Source organism: Micropterus salmoides, unplaced genomic scaffold, assembly GCF_014851395.1.
Source record: "Micropterus salmoides isolate LMB-PRFRI ecotype aquatic unplaced genomic scaffold, ASM1485139v1 Ms_hic_scaffold_15, whole genome shotgun sequence".
Taxonomy (NCBI): Eukaryota; Metazoa; Chordata; class Actinopteri; order Centrarchiformes; family Centrarchidae; genus Micropterus; species Micropterus salmoides.
Window position 1 is genome coordinate 33852255 of NW_024040596.1, and position 21448 is coordinate 33873702.

At 41.4% G+C, this 21448-nt stretch overlaps 2 protein-coding genes across 5 annotated transcripts; both read left to right on the plus strand.

The window, feature by feature from the left end:
• Positions 1 to 1910: 1910 nt before the first annotated feature.
• LOC119903526 (ICOS ligand-like) lies at positions 1911 to 7827 on the plus strand. Of its 4 annotated transcripts, none has more exons than XM_038719771.1 (6): positions 1911 to 2567; positions 3936 to 3972; positions 4170 to 4213; positions 4699 to 5052; positions 5156 to 5446; positions 5740 to 7827. In XM_038719771.1, exons 3-6 carry the CDS (start codon positions 4177 to 4179, stop codon positions 5835 to 5837), a joined length of 780 nt encoding a protein of 259 aa, XP_038575699.1. In that variant the 5' UTR covers positions 1911 to 2567; positions 3936 to 3972; positions 4170 to 4176; the 3' UTR covers positions 5838 to 7827. The 4 variants fall into 4 exon arrangements, with proteins under 4 accessions (XP_038575699.1, XP_038575700.1, XP_038575701.1 ...); XM_038719772.1 differs by having other exon boundaries at positions 1911 to 2081; XM_038719773.1 differs by having other exon boundaries at positions 6678 to 7731.
• Positions 7828 to 15991: 8164 nt separating this feature from the next.
• Positions 15992 to 20015, plus strand: LOC119903527 (CD276 antigen homolog). The gene is made up of 5 exons (XM_038719775.1): positions 15992 to 16478; positions 16593 to 16970; positions 17475 to 17759; positions 18522 to 18616; positions 19517 to 20015. Exons 1-4 carry the CDS (start codon positions 16442 to 16444, stop codon positions 18590 to 18592), a joined length of 771 nt encoding a protein of 256 aa, XP_038575703.1. The 5' UTR covers positions 15992 to 16441; the 3' UTR covers positions 18593 to 18616; positions 19517 to 20015.
• The last annotated feature ends 1433 nt before the right edge of the window (positions 20016 to 21448 follow it).

Genomic DNA, 21448 nt, shown 5'->3' on the forward strand with positions numbered 1-21448 from the left:
TTGTGTTTTGGTTATATTTTTCTTTCTGCTTGTTGATAATGTGGTTTGGTCTGCTTAAGTTGGTGTTGCTGTCCTGAGTCTGGGGACTTGTTACTGCAGAGAGCCTCAGGGCCAGCTGGCTGAAGGGAATCTTATCTGGTTTCAGCTCCTGGTGTGTTAGGGCTTTGTGATGGGATGCCTGGGGGTTAACTGATTTTAAGTGATTTTAAACTTTAATTGATCTTTTCTGTATTTTTAGTAAGAGGGATATTGGCTGAGCTCTGCTCAGGTTATTTGGTGTTTAATAATACTCACTCACACAAACACACACACTTTGACACTTTGACATGTGGACTGGGGTGTGCTGGGGATCAAACTGCTGATCATCTGAGTACTGGACGACCCGCTCTATCACCAGACCACACCAGGGCCCTGTTTCAGAAAGCAAGCTTAACAAAGTCTGATTTTATCCCTGAGCTCTGAGCTGACTGAGCCTGAGGTGGGAAACTCTGATGGAAGCGCGTGCGTGGGGATGAAAAAAAGCCATCATCAATGTAGCTTCAATACTCCAATTCACCATGGCAACAGGTAAATAAAGGCAGCGCCTCCATTTTAATCGGGTGGAGCTAACAATATGACTGGTGCCAACACGGACCATGATAGGCTGTTTATATTGAAACGCAGGAGTGGATGATGGAGACACAGTTTACAAACCTGTGATTCCGACCCAGCAGATTAGCCTATTAATTTATTTTTGTGTGTATGTATGGGTTCAAAGTGACTGTAAAGTTTTAGACCTCTAGTTTACATTAATGCTCATTTTGTATTTTACTAATGCTGTCAAAACACATTCAGACAATGAGCAGGTAATAATGAAAAACTCTAATCAATGCAACTGTCCACAAAGTTACAGTGCTATAAAGACGGACAAAGATTTGATTCTGTGCTGAGGATAAATCCACAATGTGTGGAGATCTGTCTTACATAGATGACAGATTGATCATAAAGCGTCATGTTCATCATGATGAAAAACTAATAGCTTATCTAACCGGGATTTTAAAGTTTTTTAAGATGTAAATGCGTTCAGATTTGTGCTTCGATATTTACAGTATGAATGAGGAAATGAAACAGGGTATCAGACAGCTGCCTCCCAAAGAGGTCAGGCTCACAGCATCAGTTGCTGAAGTTACTGATCTAGGGTTTATCTGATCTCGCTCTCTGAAACAGAAACCCAGAGTTTCCCTCATCTCAGGCTGAACATGCTCAGAATTTCCACTAATCCCGCTTTCTGAAACGGGACCTGTAGCAAAAAAAGGTAAATAATACAATAATTTGTTTTTCATGTCAACAGGTCCAGGTTCAACAGTGACGACTGTAGAGGATGGTTCCATGCTCCGTGTGGCACAGACTCTGAAAAGGCAAAGAAACTGGAAATGCCCTTGGAAATAAAAGTTTTCATATAAATGTGCTCAGTGCTGTGAAAAAAAACATCTTACTTTAAAATGTCCCTGAGTTTGTGGTCCCTGGGTCACATGACAGGGAAGTCATTGAAAAAAATGCTGAATGCTTCCATAAAAATATGAATATAAAATAGAAGAAGCACTAAAATCCAATAAGAAAAGTTGGGCAGTGTAGTAGGCTACGATAATTTTTTGATTTTTCAATAGAAATATTTATATAAAATAGAAGAATCACTAATATAATATATTAATATCCATTTATTTCAATTCCAACATAAATTGTTTTCTATTCAAATATTTGTTTATTAAACACATTAGCAATCTAAATAGGTGAGCTATGAGACCAATATTTATCATTTTAAAATATAATATATTATATTTTAATCACACTTTTCACTAATGGGCATGTCAGCAGTTTGACTCCAGCAGTAATTTTTTGATTGTCCCTTGTAGGAAATCCCCTGTGGTTAAGAGCACGCGGTCTGGGATGTGCTAGCCGCCCTGTGACCGTCAACACAGGGTGAAACTGAGGAAGAAGAGCGGCTGGATCCTGAGTGATCGGCTGTGGAGTAGCCAACTTAAAACTAACTTCAGCGACCGACAGGAACGCAGACCATCTCCCTGCTGAAGACAGCTCATCAGGTAGGCCGTCTGCATCCCCCGCCATGCAGTGTGTTAGGCATTAGTTGTTTTCAAATGAAGCGTTGGCTAGGTTTACGGAGACATGTCCACATCCCTTTTGTGGATCCTAGTTTCAGTTTCGGCTGATTTTCTCGCTGTAGACAGGGTCTCTTCCTCTTCAGCTGGTGAAATGAACATGAGAAGAAGCTCTGAGTGGTTGGAAATCCGTCTTAGCATTTTTGTTGGATTCCGCGCGTGTGGGTGGTGACGCCGTGTGCCAAAAAGGATCATCCGCAGAAAAGTGATTGCAGTCCGAGGGAGCGCGCGCCGTATACAAGGAAATTGGGCATTAGGCACAACACCTGTTCCTCCGGAACGCAGGACCGGCTCTTTTCACAAGCTGCTGATTGGTTCTGTGGGGAACTCTCCTTCTGGACAAGAAAACAGAGGGTCAAACACTGGAAGAGTGGTGTCCTCTCCACGTTTGATGACAGCACATAACGCTCAGTAAGTTGCTGCTTGCAGTGCGTCGCTCTCTAGTCTGTGTGTCCTGCTAACCTCATTTGTGCAAAGAGAGTGAAATACGTCTATTCACTTATTCGGTCTGATAAACTCCAGCGGGGTTTATAAACTGCGTGAACATGCGATCATATGCTCGGGCACGAAATCAAAGTCCAGCAGCAGCCTCTGCGGACCAGTATGGGCCTGATGGCACTCATAGGCACACTTAATGTAAAACAAGGCAGTGATTATCTGTCTCTCAGTCAAGGTTACAACTCTGGACTAATGCAAGTTGGAAAGCAATGGACTGACATTGACTATTGATTAAAGATTGAATTTAAAGTCTTGATTAGCCAGGCATACTGGCAATATGGACACACACCTCTAAGTAAATAATAAACATCAAGTATTCAGTCAAGCCAGAATATAGATAGTATTTTATATTTAAAAATGTCTGAAAGGAGCTCTGGGGGAGCCAGTTTGAATGCGCCTGATGGAGCTGATAATATGAATTATAGTATTGTTAATTATAATTTCCAGGTGCTGTGCTTCAGTTTGTCAGTAGAGGAGATGCTGGATCATCAGCCAGTACAAGCACAGATTCAGCTGAGTTAATCCACTTAGACTATTCAATAAATATTGTTTGTTTCTAACTTGTTCTGTTCTGTGTCTGAGACAGACAGACAGACAGATGGAGCAAACTGTTTTAAAGGAGGAGGATTTTAGTGGGAGCACTGTATCTAAGTAGCCTTACATTAACCATCCCCTGGTTAAATATGTGAACATACATGACTAACTATATTTCCTTATGTTTTAGTAAGCCGTCTCCCTGTTTTCTATTGACTGTAGTAATTATGATGGAAGCAAGCAATTGTTATTTTAGCTTGAAAAATAACTTCTATTGCGTGCTGTTGTGACTTTGGCTTTCATTCCGGCTGTATTCACTAAGGCTGAACCACATTTCAGAGATCCATATCTGAATTTTATTTAAATCCCTTCTCTTTCACAAATTCTCTTTCAGTCAGAAATGCGTCACATTACAGAAGATAAAGACGCTCTAACATTTGTTTCACTGTGACAAAAATGCTGTAATAAATAGGTTCAAAATGACAAGTAGGCACAGGTAACATTTGTGCCGTGTAGAAGGGCTGTGACGTAATCTTCGTGAGCAATTGTGTCCATCAATATTATGGAAATGATCCCTGTAGAGATAGAACTTTATTAAAAGTTACTTTCATACTGTTATTTAATACTCCAGTTTTGTGTCCTGCTTTGCATGACCTGTAGTAAGTGTGTAGCCATCGCAGATTGTATAGGAGGGGCTCCAGCATGCTGGCACTAGTTCTGCACTCACTGCCTCTGTTTTGTCTACAGCATGCAGAGATAAACCTGCCAGCCACAATTTAATCTAGTAAGTGTCATCTAATTTCCAAACAGTTGCACTAACTAAGATGAATTATTTGGATTTAAATTAAAATCAGCACTGAAGGAAACAGCCAAAGTTAAATATCATCACAATGAAGGTTTTATGAGGAAGTGAGAGATTAATCAGTTGATGGTGTGTGTACGCAGTGGCTCACTACAGGATCTTTTATCTTTGTTTTGCAGCACAGACATGTCTGGTACAAACCTTGCGATTTTCCTTCTATGTGGTAAGAGATTGGTACTCACTGATTCCTTGCCTACACAGTGTTTTTTCCAGTTGCAGTTGTATCAACATGTAAGTGGCAGAAATTAATTTGCTACTGTAGGTGTTTCAACACAAGGTGCCATGTGATATTAGTCAGTATTTGTCTTGATGCGATCTTAATTTGTTTACAGACTGACAGACAAAATAGTCTTTTTTTTTTCTCTAAGCCTTTTAAACCTCTCGGTCACCTCTGAACAAATTTTGGACCATCTTTGTTGGTCTTTGCCCTAACAGTCCCTAACTCTGGTTTGGGAGATATGTGGAATATTTAACATTACATAAACCCTTTTTATTTATTTTCCGTGCTAGCAAACACAACACACAGCCTTTCAGTAAATATTATACTGCAACCTGAGTTTATCTACACTCTTTATTACTAACTAATCAGTGTTTTGATGAGTCAGTATTTCTCTTTCTGCTGATATGTTTTTCTTTTTTCTTTTCTAGCACCCATCATGGGTCAGACAACTGTGCTTCTCAATGCCCCTGTTGGAGGCTCTGTCCTGATTCACTGTTACCTACCAGTTCATCCACTGAATCTCAGATGGTTTTACTGGCAGGAGGACCGGTCTGACAACATTTTGTTCCACTGGGACGCCATTGGAAAAACATCTCCAATAGCTGATGAATACAGGAACAGGTGTCACCTCTTCAATACTGAGTTTACTTCTGGAAATATTTCCATTACACTTGACAATGTTGTTGTGGGGGATGACCAGAAAACCTTCTGGGCATATGTTAGTTATGATAAGCAGAAAATACAGTCTGAACAATGGTGCAAATCTACATTGCAGGTTTCAGGTAAGTAAAGTAGCTTCTTTCTTCCAAACTAAAATAAGAATCTTTTCACATGAAGTGTAAATGTCTCTAGTGTGTAAAAGCTGTTCTTTCTGTCACACTTCAGCTCCCTATCAAGATCTCATCCTTACAGTTAACAAGACAGCAAACAGTGCAACCTGCACAGCACATGGAGGATACCCTGAACCTCAAGTGTCATGGTCAGGTCTAAACAAATCCAGTGCTACACAGCTGGACTTGCAGGGTGCTGAGATGTCCCTGCAGCAGGATGCAACAGAGAAAACCTTCTCTGTCATAACCAGTGTCAGTGTGAAGGAGTTGCAATCTGTAACCTGCCTCATCTACAACCCTCACTCCAACGAGAGTCTGAAAAAAACCACAGAGATTGAGGCTCCTGGTGAGTGCAGCAGGTCATTCACTGATAAACTGATGAGGCTTCAAAGCATCTTTAAAGTCACACTATACTGTTATTCAGAACTCTTTTAATTTATTAGACACAAATCTCTCTCAATAAACTATAACTAAACTTACTTTAAATTAATTAAAACTAGTGTCAGATGATTTTATGTATTTAATCAGTGACTAAAGAGATGGGCAGCTGAAAAAAATTCTGCATTCTTGTGTTTTGTATTTCACAAGAGTATTCTTAGCATGTCAAATAATGTATTACTTATGTCCTCTAATTTACAGGTGAGGATCAGCAGAGGAACCGTTATGTATTACTTGTTCTTGTACTTGTACTTGTAATTGTACTTGTAGTAACTTGTTGGTGCAGAGAATGTGAGTGAACTTAACAATAACAATAGAGAATATCTTATTTGATATATAAATATATCATCAACTAGTGAAAAAGAATGAACAACCACTGTTCTTAGCGAAAAAGGAAGGAGAAGCTCAGGTGCCTTTCAAGCAGCCGTGTGCTGAATGTAGCTCTTCAATGTCACTTTTTGTGAACTGACCAAGTAGAGTACTGGCACCTGTTTTTTTCCACTTCAAGCACTGACGCTACTGGTACACAGTAATAGTACGCGCTGGTACTCTGTACTGTGTACCAGTACATGAAATGTGGACCACATGGTAAAGATTTCATGTAAATGTAATGATGTTTGTCACACAGAGATAACTTCCTGCTGCCAGTAGATGACCCTATGACAGTGCGTCAATATTGGAATGTACAGTAGATGGGTTCAGACGTAAAGTTTGGTGCAGATTTGAGCATGTACAGTGAAGTTACAACAACTTCCTGTTTCATAAGTTTTATGTTTTTGAGCATGTTTAGGCCACCAAATATGCACTTAATTTGCAGAAAGAAAGAAAGAAAAAAGAAATCCTTCAGTTTCAATAGGGTCCTCGCATGTGCTATAGGTGTGACACTGTCAGTACTGTGGAGTCACTATCAAAACCACAATCATATTTAAACAAAATGTACATAAAGTCTTGGTGTTTCACCTAAAATATAATAGTGGCTTAGAATAAATAAACAGAAGTTACAAATACATGTTTTAAAAGTGGTAGTGGACATAGAGTGGAGTGCTAAAATGCATCAGTTACACACAACCAAGGAAAAGTACACTGCTGGCAATGCCTGGATCTATTAGCATGGATAAAAATAAGTCCCCTCCCCCCAGGGCCCACAGTAAACCCACCCCAGCAGCAACGAATGTATCTGAGGAGATTGTTTGAGATTCCACCTGTGGATGGTTCTGCAGACTGAGTGACGAATGAGGACACTACTGCTGATGATGTTGCTGCAGAACAGGAAATACTACTGTTCAGCGACAGCAAGAACAATGTTGATGAAACAAACACCTAATGAAGTGTCACGGACAAATAAGAGTCACCAGAATGAATCAAGCCTGGGATCAGAACTGTTGCTGTTTGGTCTGGTGGGTTTGAGCAGGTGAAAAAGCTGTTTGTAAATCTCTGGTACTGATTAAACAACCCGACCGAAACTGCCTGACAAGGTCCACATCCAAGCAGACTGGATCTGTAGAAGGTATTTATATATTTATGTATTTCATTTGGTAACCATGGAAACACATTGACATATTAACATGTGACTGCTGGGATTTTCTGCATTCTACTGACAGTTCATGAAGTCCATTTAAAAGTGTGTGACATAGTGGTTCCACAGTGATTCCTCTGATATATTCCTGTACCAGATGCCTTCTTTTCATTCTGTATCTGTCTGCTTTTCATCATTCAACATCAGATAATGCAGTGCTGCTTCCTATGTAAACATATTGATCTCTGGTGTCAAATATTTCATGGAGAAATAACTAATAAGCATTAATAGAGTGCAAAACAATGGATGAGACTGCTTAATACACACAAACTAACTCTCTTTCACACCTGTAGTTTCATTTGGTCTAGACAAGGAAAAAAAGTTTGTTGTCATTTTGTTCTAGCCCAGTTTGTGTTCACACTGACTTTTTCTAAACCAAGAGAAGTAAATGATGTCATCCCGAATCATCACTGCTACGTGGACCCATGTGGCGAGGTGATAATTCAGTGACCAATGTCTGGAGGTGTGTGTGTGTACAGTATGTGTGCACACTTTACAGCCCCCCTGCACTCACACCCACCTCAATTAATACACACACACACACACGCACAATGATTTATGTGTAAAGTACAGTACACATTCATGCTGTATGTCCATAAATAAAGTTTTTAATCTCGTCTATGCATTTTATTGAACACTGTATCAAGGTAATTTACTATTATATAATACAAGGTTGTACAACAAATACACAAATAAATACATACAGAACTGGTGTGGTTGCATATAAAATCAATAAAATATTTACATACTGTGCATACAGTGCCATCCAAATGTTGTAGGCATGTGTGGAAAAGATTCAAAGTGCAAAGTTCACAGTTTAAAAATATAGCACAGAAACAAACACCGTAGAAATACGAGATATTGGCTATATAAAATTGAAACTGAAATGGGTCCAGTGAAGGAGGGAGGGCAGATGAGACGTGGTCCTTGACTAGTCTTTCAAAGCACTTCATTATTTTGGAAGTGAGTGCTACGGGCCGGTAGTCGTTCAGACTAGTGATGGTGGGTTTCTTTGGAACAGGGATGATGGCTGACGTTTTGTAGCACGAAGGCACAGCAGCTTGACTCAGGGAGATTTTGAATATGTCCGTGAGGACATGAGACAGTTGGACTGTACACTCCTTAAGCAAGCAGCCTGGTATGATGTCTGGACCAGCAGCTTTCCGTGGGGGCTGGATCCAGTGTAACCACCTTCCTGTGGGATGGTTTTCCTCACTGGTGTGGTATTCTGTGCCTACCAAAGTTATTGTTGAGGAAATCCATGCTGTCGTTGCAGGACTGGGGAGCAGTCCTATAGTACGGCCAGGATTCCCTGCCATAGTTTCCTGGTGTCTCTGCGGTCGTTAAAGTGACCCTGGGTTTTTTGTCCATGTGCCCTCTTTTCTGATTTCTTTGTTCAGATTGGCTGTTGCAGAGCAGTGACATTCCCAGATTTGAAGGCAGAGTTCCGGGCTTTGAGCAGGGCTCGGACCTCTGTCGTCATCCATGGTTTCTGGTTCGCCCAGACTGTGATGTTTTTTGTGACACAGACATCATCCATGCACTTGAGCATGTATCCAATACGCCATCAGCATACTCCTCGATGTCTGTGGTATGTCCTTTGGTGGCAGCATCTCTGAAGACAGACCAGTCAGTGTATTCAAAGCAGTCCTGCAGAGCTGACATGGCTCCCTCCGGCCAGAATCTCACTTGCTTTAAGGAGGGCTTTGTTCCGACGAGCAGGGGTCTGTATGCAGGAATTAGCTAAACAGACATGTGGTCAGATGAGGCAAGGTGGGGGCGGGGTGATGCTTTGAATGCTCCCTTAATGTTTTTGTAAACATGATCTATTTTATGAATGTTTAGAGTTCATAAAATAGATATTTTAATACACTTAGTAGAAGTAGGCTACCATTCCTTGACATTCAGTAAATATATGTGGTGATAATGCTGTTTGATCAATGAGCACAGCAAAGTGTCTGAAAAGGACCTAAAGAGGTGGACGCATAATCATTATCAGAATCAGCTTTATTGCCAGGTATGTGTACACATATGAGGAATTTGACTCAGGATTGTACATTGCTCATGATGTGCTTACTCATACAAGAATACCATAACACAATAATAAAATAATAATAAAATAAAATCAGACAAACTACAGTATAGACAACACTAATATACACACTATGAACAAAACAATATAGACATATTGACATATTGGCAGTAATCAGAGTGCAAAGGATGCAAGAGTAAACTATTATTCTCATTATGTACATGTTGAAGGTGGATATGATATACAGATACACATACATGTATACATATACACATGTACACAGTGTGATGGAGCATAGTGCAAAGGATGCTGGAAAAAATATATAAGACCTATGACCTTATGACCTGAGGTAGGTGTATTGGTATACAGTATATACAATATGACATAGTATATAATAATCTCAGTTTAGCCCTGAGGACAACCAGTGGAAACATCTTCTATGTACCATGTCTCCTGTAAAACATGTCAGAGTCTTTTAACTCTCTATTAAAATCTGAATTTCTGCTCTTTAAACCAAAAGCTGATGATCTCAGACCTTGAATGTTCCAACATGTTATTGTAAACGATTTCATCTCCAAGTGTAATCTGTTAAAAAATTAGACAAACACCTTAAAAACAAATAATAATAATAATGAACTAGATATTAAAAACGAAACGAAAAGAAACGAAACGAAAAGAAAAAAAAGTGTAAGAAGAGGAAAATAGTATTGTAGGTAAATGAATAAAATATTAAACTTTGAGGGACATTTTAGAGAGTTTCATGTGTGAAATACTGTTATATTATATATATATATATATATATATATATATATATATATATATATATATATATATATATATATGGGTCTGCGTTGTGTGGTTACCCCTTGGAGTGGTAGTGAGGCTCCTTCCAAGAGCAACATCCTTCAGGGTCCTAGCAAGGGTGGGGACTAGGGATGAGGATCTTTAATTGTTATTGATATTGATACCCTTATTGAGACTGCTTAACGATCCGAGTCTTTATCGATACCAATATTGATACTCTTTGGTAAGACCAGACCCAACAGGCATGAGGTAGGCCTGCATGTGCGATAACATATGGAGCGAAAATAAATTGAGATGACATGTCACTTGCGGTAAATAAACATATATTAAAGTGTGCATATTAACTGCCTGGTTGTTTTTAATTTAATATTTTAAATACAGCTAAATGTTGTTTCTAGAGCAGCAATGTTTACAACAGCAAAGCAACTCAATAACTTTATCTGACATCACTAGTGAGTGACGTTTAGAAAGAATACCATCAGTCTGTAACGTTATCAGTCCCTCCTCCTCTCTCACTGGCTGCAGGTAACGTTACCAGGTAGGAGGAGGAGCGGCTGGTTTGTCTCAGCCATCAGCTGAGTTTTTAAGACTACAGACCAGTCTATGCTCCAGACAGACACCTTTCTATTTAGCTTGTTTTTAATATTTGGCTAATGCCAAGCTAGCGTTAGCTGTGCTTGTATAAAACATACAGGATGAGATAACGTTACTGAGGACAGAGATGATTAAATGAACCCTTTCTACATGCTTAACGTTAACGTTAGTTTGGAGCTTACCTCACCGTATTCCACTGCGACGGCGCAGCCTCTCGCTCTGCTGCCACTGTGTGTGTGTGTGTGTGTGTGTGTGTAGGAACCCACAGAGAGCAGGCAGACTGCAGCCTGATGATTTTCTTATCCATTGTGTTTCAAATTAAATCACAATTGACGCTCGAGACATAACGTATGTTATAACGTATATAACGTATTATGGGGCGACTGTGGCTCAGGAGGTAGAGCGGGTTGGCAGTTAATCGGAAGGTCGGCGGTTCAATCCCTGGCTCCCCCTGGTTGCGTGTATCTTGCTTGGCCTCGATTTGCCCCTGGCGGCTATTCCGCCAGTGTATGAATGAGTGTGAATGCTAGTTTCTGTTTGAGCACTTAGGCTCAAACAGAGCCTCAGCCTTAGGCTCAGTGTATGAATGTGTATGACTGGTGAATGCAGATGTAGTGTAAAAGCGCTTTGAGTGGTCGAAAAGACGCTATACAAGTACGGAGCATTTACATTTAGAACGTTACATCATAGCTCGCAAGTCTCAATAGCAGTATCGATAAGCTCGAACCTTATTGATTTTCGGGTTTAGAGAAATTTTAGATTTAGAATCTTTAGTGATCGATAAGCTCGAACCTTATTGATTTTCGGGTTTAGAGAAATTTTAGATTTAGAATCTTTAGTGAATTATACACTAATATTAAAAATGATGATCAGTACAAGATATTCACGAAATGGAAAACTCTGGAGGTGGTGATAAAAAACAACCAAAACCCTCTAGATTACCCTGTAACAGAACAAGAATTAACAGAAGTCACCCAGTCCCTGAAAGGAAAAAAGGCTTGTGGTATTGTTGGATTGGCTATACTGAAACTAACTCAATACTATTCTAGCAACTGGAACTTTTCCAGACATCTGGAACAAAGGTTTAAAAACCCCAATTCATAAATCTGGAGATAAATATGACCCAAATAATTACAGAGGAATATGTGTATCCAGTAACGTGGGAAAAATATTCTGCATCTAACATCATTAATAAACGACTTGTCAACTTTGTTCAACAATATTCTGCATAAATGCCGAATTGTTTTTTAGCCAAATTGCTGCACAACGGACCATATATTTACCCTCCAGACTCTAATTGATCAAGAATTAAACATTAAGAAAAGAAAGGCATATGTCTGTTTTGTTGACTTCCAAAAAGCCTTAGAGTCCATCTGGCACGAGGGCCTTTTCTATAGGCTACTTGAAAGTGACACTGGAAGAAAAACATTTGATTTGATTAAGAACATGTACACAAAAAGTGAATGTGCCATAAAGATTGGAAACAAACGTTTGTCTCCCAGGGCTGGGGAGTGAGGCAGGGATGCAATCTCAGTCCAATTCTCTACAATCTATATATCAATGAATTAGCGAACCAATTAGAGAGTTCCACGGCATCTGGCCTCACCCTGAACGACACAGAGATCGGAGGTCTGCTGTATGCAGATGATTTAGTGTTGCTTTCACCTACTAAAGAAGGTTTGCAGCAGCACCTTAATCTCTCTTAATCTCCTGCAGAGATCCTGTCAGACCTGGGCCCTGACAGTAAAGACAGCAACAGATCCTGTCAGACCTGGGCCCTGACAGTAAACACAGTAAACTCGGGTTGCCCATTAATCAGAAGGTCGGCGTTTCAATCCCCGTCATCGCCAGGCTGCATGTCAAAGTGTCCTTGGGCAAGATGTCGTGGGGTGGTGGTGGCGCATAGATAAGATGCTTGCGTTTGGTGTGGGACCCAGGTTCAATTCCCACTGTGAGACATCCACCATTGTGTCCCTGAGCAAGACACTTAACCCATCGTTGCTCCAGAGGCGTGCGACCTCTGACATGTATAGCAATTGTAAGTCGCTTTGGATAAAAGCGTCAGCTAAATGAGTAAATATAAATGTAAGATTCTGAACCCTGAATTGCCCCTGGCAGCTGTTCCACCAGTGTGTGAATGTTAGTTTCTGTTCTGCTCAGTGTATAATGGTGAATGCAGATGTAGTGTAAAAGCACTTTGAGTGGTCGAAAAGACTAGAAAGGCGCTATACAAATACGGAGCATTTACATCTTTCAGAAACAATACAGAAATCAGGTTACACACAATTTCTATTTAGACACCACTAAATTAAAACATACAAAAAACTACACTTATCTTGGCCTCAACAATACATACACAGGGAACCTCAACATGGCTGTGAAAGATCTGAGGGACAAAGCAAGGAGAGCTTTCTATGCAATAAAAAGAAACATTAAAATCTATATTCCAATTGAAATCAGGCTTAAAATGTTCCAGTTTGTACTAGAACAAATAATTCTATATGGTAGAGAAATTTGGGGGCCAAAACTTAATAATGAATTTGACAAATGGGACAAAACAATCATAGAATCTTTCCATACTGAGTAACCTGTGCTAAGCAGAGCTCTGCCAATACCAAAATACAAAAAATACAGAAAAGATCAATTCAATTTTACAATCACTTAAAATCAGTTAACCCCCAGACATACCATCACAAAGCCCTAACATACTAGGAGCTGAAACGTCTCGGGTTACGTATGTAACCCTTGTTCCCCGAGAAGGGGAACGAGACACTGCGTTGGTGACAACACTATGGGAATGAGAATACCCACTATTCCACGCCAAAGCCTCCGCCTGCCCCCCCAGTGTGCAGCAACCTGTAGGCACGACTAGGAGGAGAGCGCACGGGTGCCGTGTGCAGATGGAAGGTCCAGACTGTAAAACCGGATGAAAGTGTGAGGAGTGGCCCAGCCTGCTGCCTCACACAAATCCGCCATCTTAAGGGTCAGGTGCTTGGCCTCAGCCGACTCCAGGGGTTCGAAGGGGGCCTCAGCCAGCGCTTCGAGAACCACCGCGAGGTCCCAAGTGGGAACCCTGGAACAAGTCACGGTATGTATGCTGCCCGATCTAAAATCGGATGCAGTCCTCCGTCCTTCTTGGGAACTATGAAGTACCGGCTGTAGAACCCAGACTCCCTGACTGGCGGGGAAATGAGTTCTATGGCCCCTTTCTCCAGCAGAGAGCGAACTTCTTGTCCCAACACCTGGCTCTGCCCCGCGTGCACTGCAGTCCAGACCACCCCGTTGGGGCTGGTGGCCAGTGTTATGCGTAGGTCCCCGGTGGCACCCTGAAGCAGAGGACCGCCAGGGAAACTCCCCGGCGACCCACGGTGTGTGAGCCTGATCATTTTCAAGCTGCAACCCCTTGAGGCGGGCAGACTGGTGAGAGCTCGCTGGTGGTTAGCGTGTCCCGAGCGCCAAGACGGCGGGAGAACAGCGCCTGTTACCTGAGCCACCACAAGGGAGGGGACCTCGGTCAGCCTCTCAGGGGGCTGTGGGCGAGAGCGCCGCCTCGCGTCCGGTTTTGTTGAGGGGGACTACAGGAAGCGACGCTTCGCTTCTGGCTCCGGCGGTAGGAGTTAGATGAGGGCTGAGCTCGTCTCTCTTCAGCCGTCGCCGTCCTGGACCCAGACCGGGGGGGGAGATATTGCTCAAACGCCTCTCCCTGCATTTCAGCGTGCTGAAACCTGCCGATGACAGCATCCACCGCCTCACCAAACAGGCCAGTCTCCTTCCCCTGGATGCCCGAGAGGTTGAGCCACAGATGGCGCTCCGTAGCCACCAATGCTGCCATGGAGCAGCCAATGCTTGGTAACACGGAGCGTTTAAGTCCGTAGCTCTACAGAGCTCAGTCAGGTCCTCCTCAGAGGGACCTCCCCCTAGGTCATAGTCTTGAGAAGATCGGCCTGGTACGCCTGCAAGATGGCCATAGTGTGCAGGCTTGCACCAGCTCGACCCGCTGCCATGTAGGCCTTGCCCACCAAAGTGGATGTTTTCGTCCGACACAGCTTGGTGGGGAGCGCCGACATCTAAAGGAACGAAGCGACGGTGGGAGAAAGATAGCTCGCGAGCGCTTCCTCCCCCCAAGGCATCGTTCCGTAGCCATGCTGCTTAGTTTCTGTCACGCTGCTGTAGTCCAGCAGATTTACATAACTCATTGTGCAAATCAGGAAAGAACGCGGGGGTGGCGCTCAGGCTGCAGAAAAGCTCATAGAGGTTACTGCCGACCCGTGGTTCCTTCCCCGCCTCTCATAGCTGGGCGCGGTCTGATGACGTCGGCCCAGCTCCCGGAATTCATCCTCCATGATGCTATGCACGTCTAGCTCCTCAGAATCAGACTGCGCAAGCCTCTCCAAATTCATACCTCGGGCGGGAGAAGCCGAGAAGCGGACTCCCGAACGGGGAAGAGAGGAGGCGGAGTCAGCAGACGAGGAACGGGAAAAAAGCCTCGGCAGTCCCGATGTCCTCGGAGATGTAGCGCTGGGCGCCCCATCACCGAAGCCGCCGCGCCGCCTCAGCAACTGCTGGGCGTCGAGCCACGGGGAGAGCGCATCCGGCCGTCTTTGGAAAAGAGAGCCGCACGGGACCTCAGCACCCTCAGGGGCAGGGCCTCGCAATGGCCACAAGCAGCCCCCTCGAGAGCTGCCTGGGCATGCGGCATCCCCAGACAGGAAACACACATGGAGTGTCCCCAGCCGTGATGTAGCGCGGGCATGGAAAGACACACTGCCTGAACTGCTCACCAGCCATCTCTTCTGCTTCTGCTTCCAGGTAATTTCGTCTTGTGGTAGCTTTCTTCTGAGTAGTCTCAAACATGCCAGAGTGCCTGCTGAATAGAAAAAAGCTAATGTGTCCGGTGTGCCTGCATGCTTATATACGCCTCCAGTTTCGCCGTCACTCGCTACCTTTCTAGCAATGCCAAGGACAACGCTTACTGTGTTATTTATTTATTTTATTTTCAATAGATTTTAATTTTTTAAACACACACGCTTAAATGAAATGTAATGTACAGGGTTCTTATGTAGTTTGTTTGATGGTTTGGCAATATTGTTGTTATGCATTCATGCCAATAAAGCTAATTTGAATTGAATTGAATTAAATTTATTGTTTTATTCCAGCTTTCATGGCTGTGCTGTGTTGCTTATTTATTGTGCTTGACTGTTTCTTGTTTTCATTTCTCTCTTAGTTGTCTTCCTATGTCAGCTGTTTATTGCTGCTGTTCGGCTGGTTGTCTTTTTTTGTTTGTTGTTGTTTTTCTCCGCCCCATGCCCCTCTCCCCGTTCTCTTGCAGGTTTCGTTGCTTTCTGTTTACGCCAAATTCTGGCCCAACCATCTGAATGCCGCAGCTGAAACTCATCAGACCAGGCAACGTTTTTCTAATCTTCTATTGTCCAGTTTTGGTGAGTCTACAAACAAAATTAGACAGTAGAAGTTAGTATATACGTACTAAGATAATGTATTTTGGTACGTAACATGTATTTTTAATTTAACCAAGTATCCAATATAGTTTATTATAAATATATGAACATTCAGTGCTTTATCATGATTTTAATTGTGGATAGACCTCCTGCCTCCATAGACTTACATGCATTAGGAGGCTCGCCTTCACTGTATTAATTTGGCGGTCGTGCAATGCTGCAATTAAGGGGCGACTTAGGTATCTACGTGTATGTATTTTTGGCTCAGCCAAACACGAGACTGGTGGGCAGCATGAGACAACAGGAGGCGTTAGGTTTAGCAAAAACCCCTCCTTCATTGCTAGAGTTTTGACAAATATAAATGTTTAGTCAGCATGCAGGAGGAGGAAATAGCAATCTAATAGTGTGCGTCTTCACTTTGCATTAACATCCAGTTTAAAAATGTTCATTGTGTTAGTGGCATACTTTCTCCTGTTAGGTAAGTTTTTATTGAATATGAAGCATATGATGTTCATTGTTGTCTCGGATTACCGACATGCGTGACGCTAGTCACAGGAAATGTTTTAAAATCTGCATTTTCTGTTATATTCAGTGGCTGATGCAACAGTTGTGCTTGATGTCAACACTACTGTTGGTGAATCAACAGTACTCCCATGTTTCCTAAAGACCCCAACTCTCACTGACTTAAAGAATCTACGCTTTTACTGGCAAGATGAAGGAAAGTGTGTTTTGTACTCATTCAATGAAGGAAAGGAGATGCCAGAGCATGTAAATGAACTTTATCGAGACAGGATCACAGCCTTCCAACAGGACATGATTAGAGGAAATATTTCAGTCAAAGTTAAAAACATAACACTTAAAGATAACCAAAAGGTTTTCCACATTTTTGCAGCAGTTTTTGATTCAGAAGGGATAAGAAGATACATTCTTGAACACAGGAAAATCTGCCAGATTACTCTACATGTTGCAGGTAAGGTTGGAGATTTCACTTTTCTTTACAGGAATAATTTGATAGATGAAACAATCAATAACTTTCTTTCTGTTAAAGACTAGCTACTAGCTACAGCTGGCTGTAGCTAGTATAAAGACCAGAAACAGGGAGCATGGCTCTGTCCAGAAGTTACAGAATCTGCCTGCCAGCACCACTAAAGTTAACTAACTTATTATACAATTATTGCATTTGTTTAACTTACATAACTGCAAAAGTGTTATAAGCTCAACTTGTGATTGAAAAGTTAACTCTTAATCAGAGTTAGTGGAGTTGTCAGTAGTTACCTCAAGTTAGTTATTACACCCTGTTTTCAGTGTTTATGCTAAACTAAGCTAAGAGGCTGCTGGCTACAGCTTCATAGTAACTGTGCAGACGGGTCTTCTCATCTAACTTTCAGTAAGACAAGAAGCACATTTCCCAAAATATCTGCAAATGCAGAAATTAAATTTTTTATAAGTGACCTTAACTGCACTCTCTTTACAGTTCCTTACAAGAATGTCAGCCTTACTGTAAACAAAGAAACAATGACTGCAGTCTGCACTACACAAAGAGGATTCCCTGAGCCTTTGGTAAAGTGGAGACTCTCAGACAAATCCCAACACCTTTTAGACCTGAGGGATGTACACACTACAGCGGTGCAGGACCCCAAAGATCAGCTCTACAGTTTTTGCAGCACTATAGATATCCATGGAGGTCGATCTGTGACCTGCTTGATCCACAACCCTACCCTAAATGTGACTTTGATCGCCACCCACGTTTTAAACAAAGGTAAGTTAAGCTCTGCAGTCATCAGCAGTGGTCGTGAAGTATCCCATACCTAATCAATTCCGGGGTTAAAACTTGGACCCTCATATATATGCTTATATATACATGCAATTCCAGTGGGCCAAAAGTAAGCCCTCATACAAAGATAAATACAGATCAAGAAAACAAGACATGCCAGGAATGTTTCTCTTCTTTAAAAGGCATTGAGTGTAATATAATAAGAGTCATTAGCCATTTTCAATCAAAAATTGTTGTGGTGCTTCTTTCAGTCTTAATATCAAACTACAGTAACACCAAAGTCATCTTTGGACTTTCCTACAGGAAATAAGACCACTGTGGTCAGCTGATGAAAATGAAAAATACAGGATGTATATCATTTTAGTGACCATAAATCCAATCATCTGGTGCTGCTGACACCTGCTGGGGTAACACTGTAATGCAAGTCTACTATTTTGTAACATAAAGAGATTTTGATTCTATAGAGTATTTACAACTAACTACAACCAAACCACAGCCAGTAAACACTGACTGATTCATGAATTCAAGTTAAGACTTGTTTTAGTTTGATTCAATGACTTTGATTTTGTATCCAAAATAAAGCCTTCTACTGAGAGAACTATGATTGCTCAACTGTAGAAGTCTGGCTAATAAAAGCAGTTCTCATTTTTAACCACACACACTTCCAACATGATTCATTCTGAAAAGTTTCTATTTTCTGTAAAGCAACACAGCAAATTGTTCCTTTCTTCCTGTCACTGCCTCCAGGTGAGGCAGAGAGGAGCCTCCCTGGCTGGGCTTTTGGTCTGGTAGTGGCTGCTGCCGTTCTGAAAGCTTGAGCTGGGGTTCATAGCACATCAAAAGTGAGTAGTTGTTTTTTATTGAACTATTTTTGGCATTTAAAATATCTGATCTGATCTGATCTTAATGAAACTGGGCAGACGATTTATAGAGTTTAAGGGGGCTTTCACACTTACCTGGTTTGGTCCGGACATTCGGACTTTTCAGTTTGGTCCGAACCAAAATTGCAGGTGTGAAACCTCCCACGGACCACGTTCCAGACCAAACAGATGAAATTTGGTCCGGACGAAAAGTTGTAGTCTAGGTCCGGATCAAACTGAACCATGGTTTTTATATTTGTCACAAGATTCTTGTTGAGGTTCTGATGCCTCCACATCTGCTACTCAAAGCTTAAACTGTAATGTTACAAGGACAACTTGGCTACAGGACATTTGACAGCTGATATGAAATTGTCTTAAAAGGACAACACAAAAACATTTAAAGACTGTCTCCCTTGTTCCATTTTCTCCCACATGTGTGACATAATAGTGCTGTCAGCATTAAAACACTGAGGCATCTTTTAGAGGACCATCTCAAAAAATTTGAATACTGAGGAAAAGTTCATTGTGAGCATCAGAACCAGACTGAGAGATTAATGGCTTCAGAAACCTTTGCAGGTGTTTTGAGTTAATTAGCTGATAAGAGAGCTCTTCTCCACTTGAAATTTCTGTATAGTTTATAATGCAGAAATGTATTTATTCTAAAATTTTAATACATTTTGAGATACTGGAGTTTTTATTTCCATGAGAAAGATGAAAACAAAAAGGTTTGAATGCTTCACTTTGTGTCTAGAATATATCAAAGATTCCCTTTTTGAATTAAATTATGTTAGAAAATTAACTTAACCCAATATTCTATTTTTTAAAGAATATTTACTTTATATTTTTCTTCACCTGAAGCATTTATTACACATTTTCCTCCAGAGTCACTCTGTAGATCAGATGTCCCACCTGGTGCCCAGAGAGCTGCAGAGACCTGGGAGTCCTCATTGTGCTGATGGGGTGGACAGATGTGGAAAGGCCTTCTCTCCTTCCGTTTACTGTTTAAGTAATTATGCAGTGTATTTCTGTGTGTGCAGGAGTATTTTTACTTTCTACCTTATACTTTAAGATAAATAAGGAGCCATACACACAGTACCCATATACTATATAACAGAGCCTGAAGTTTCTGCAGAGTGCCTTGTTTGCTGCTCTGATTTAAGGTCTCAGACCTGATTGAATGCACATGTAGGAAATAGGTGAGTCTATACAATGTAAGCGACACAAGACCTTCTAAGAGGTTGCAGTAAATTACACCACCTGTAGGGCTTATTATTATTCAGTGTGCAGATAATTCTTTGTTTTTCACAACAGATGAACTTCTCAGTCAATGTCACATTTGTCTCTTAAAGAAATGTCAAAATAAAACAGTATATAACATCAACCTTTTATTTTTTACTTTCTATTCAATTCAATTCAATTCAATTCAATTTTATTTATATAGCGCCAAATCACAACAACAGTTATCTCACAGCGCTTTTCATAAAAGAGCAGGTCTAGACCGTACTCTGTGATGTTATTTACAGAAGCCCAACAGTTCCCACCAAGAGCAGCACTAGGCGACAGAGGCAAGGAAAAACTTCCTTTTAAGAGGCAGAAACCTCGAGCCGAACCATGGCTCAGGGTGGGCGGCCATCTGCCTCCACCGGTTAGGGTGAAGGAGAGAGAGAGAGAGAGAGAGCAGGAGAGGAACAGAGAGAGAGAGAGAGAGCAGGAGAGGAACAGAGAGAGAGAGAGAGCAGGAGAGGAACAGAGAGAGAGAGAGAGAGAGAGAGAGCAGGAGAGGAACAGAGAATGTACAGAACATTCTTTGGACACTACATCAAAAAATTGAGAACACAGCGTCCAGGGAATGTAGTTACAGAAGATGACAAAAAAAAAAAAGTATAGTAATCACAACTTAGTGAAGTAAATACTGTATATAGTAGACTGTAAGTACTGCAAGTAATATAGTATTAAATATCTGTATATTCAAATACAGTAAGCCCAAAGAACACAGAAAATTATAAATGTTATTATAATTATAAAAACACATTACACTCAAAAATGTTGTGCAACTGCAAAATCAAAGTCATTACAGTAACTACTACTACTATTACTCCACTTCTAGCTCTCTCTTTTTTTAAATAGTTTTTTTTCTTTTTAAGATAATGGACAGAACAGAACAAAAACAACACTATACCATAAACACATACATTACAATAATGAATACAACCTTAATAAAAGTACCAAGGCAGATTAAGGCAAATTAAGTTAACATTCTATTATGTTACAGCTGCCACCGCCCCCACCTGTATTTGGCTGTGCTTTTAAGTAGGCTATCTGTTATGCTGAGCAGGCTGTGCAAGCCCACGCGGAGGATTGGCTGCACAAGGAGAGAAGGTCCCGCCTACTTCCTGAGTTTCCAGTGACCATGCCCTCGATTGGTGCGGCATGCTCTACGGGCCAATCAAATGGCGACAGTGACGACCACCACCTGCTTAAAAGCCTGCCGGGTCTGCCATTGGAGGCAGCAATCTGACCTGAGTTGCTTGCCTTGGGAACGCCTGTCATAGAGCTTATAGTAGTGTTTTGTAACCCGTGCTAGACTTTGTGTCTTGACTTTGTGTGTTTCACTGTGTGAAGGTAAGAGAATGGGCCAGGTTTAAGTTTAGCTATCACTGACACCTTTCTTGCACACACCATAGTTATTTTATGTTAGTTTTCACCAGGTTCAGGGGTGCTGTGCGTTTTGGGTTTTTCAAATGCTGTAGGTTAGTGAGCTTTTGTTTTTTTCTTGTTTTGTTAGTATCTCTGTAAGCAGTAATCCTCCTTTTG

Excerpts from the sequence above, each read along its gene's own strand:
- LOC119903526 (XM_038719771.1), top strand. The coding sequence starts at position 4,177 with ATGTCTGGTACAAACCTTGCGATTTTCCTTCTATGTG. Across the intron at positions 4,214-4,698 it reads TGCGATTTTCCTTCTATGTG|CACCCATCATGGGTCAGACA; the intron begins GTAAGAGATTGG and ends TTTCTTTTCTAG. Across the intron at positions 5,447-5,739 it reads CACAGAGATTGAGGCTCCTG|GTGAGGATCAGCAGAGGAAC; the intron begins GTGAGTGCAGCA and ends TCTAATTTACAG.
- LOC119903527 (XM_038719775.1), top strand. The coding sequence starts at position 16,442 with ATGTTCATTGTGTTAGTGGCATACTTTCTCCTGTTAG. Across the intron at positions 16,971-17,474 it reads GATTACTCTACATGTTGCAG|TTCCTTACAAGAATGTCAGC; the intron begins GTAAGGTTGGAG and ends CTCTCTTTACAG. Across the intron at positions 17,760-18,521 it reads CACCCACGTTTTAAACAAAG|GTGAGGCAGAGAGGAGCCTC; the intron begins GTAAGTTAAGCT and ends CACTGCCTCCAG.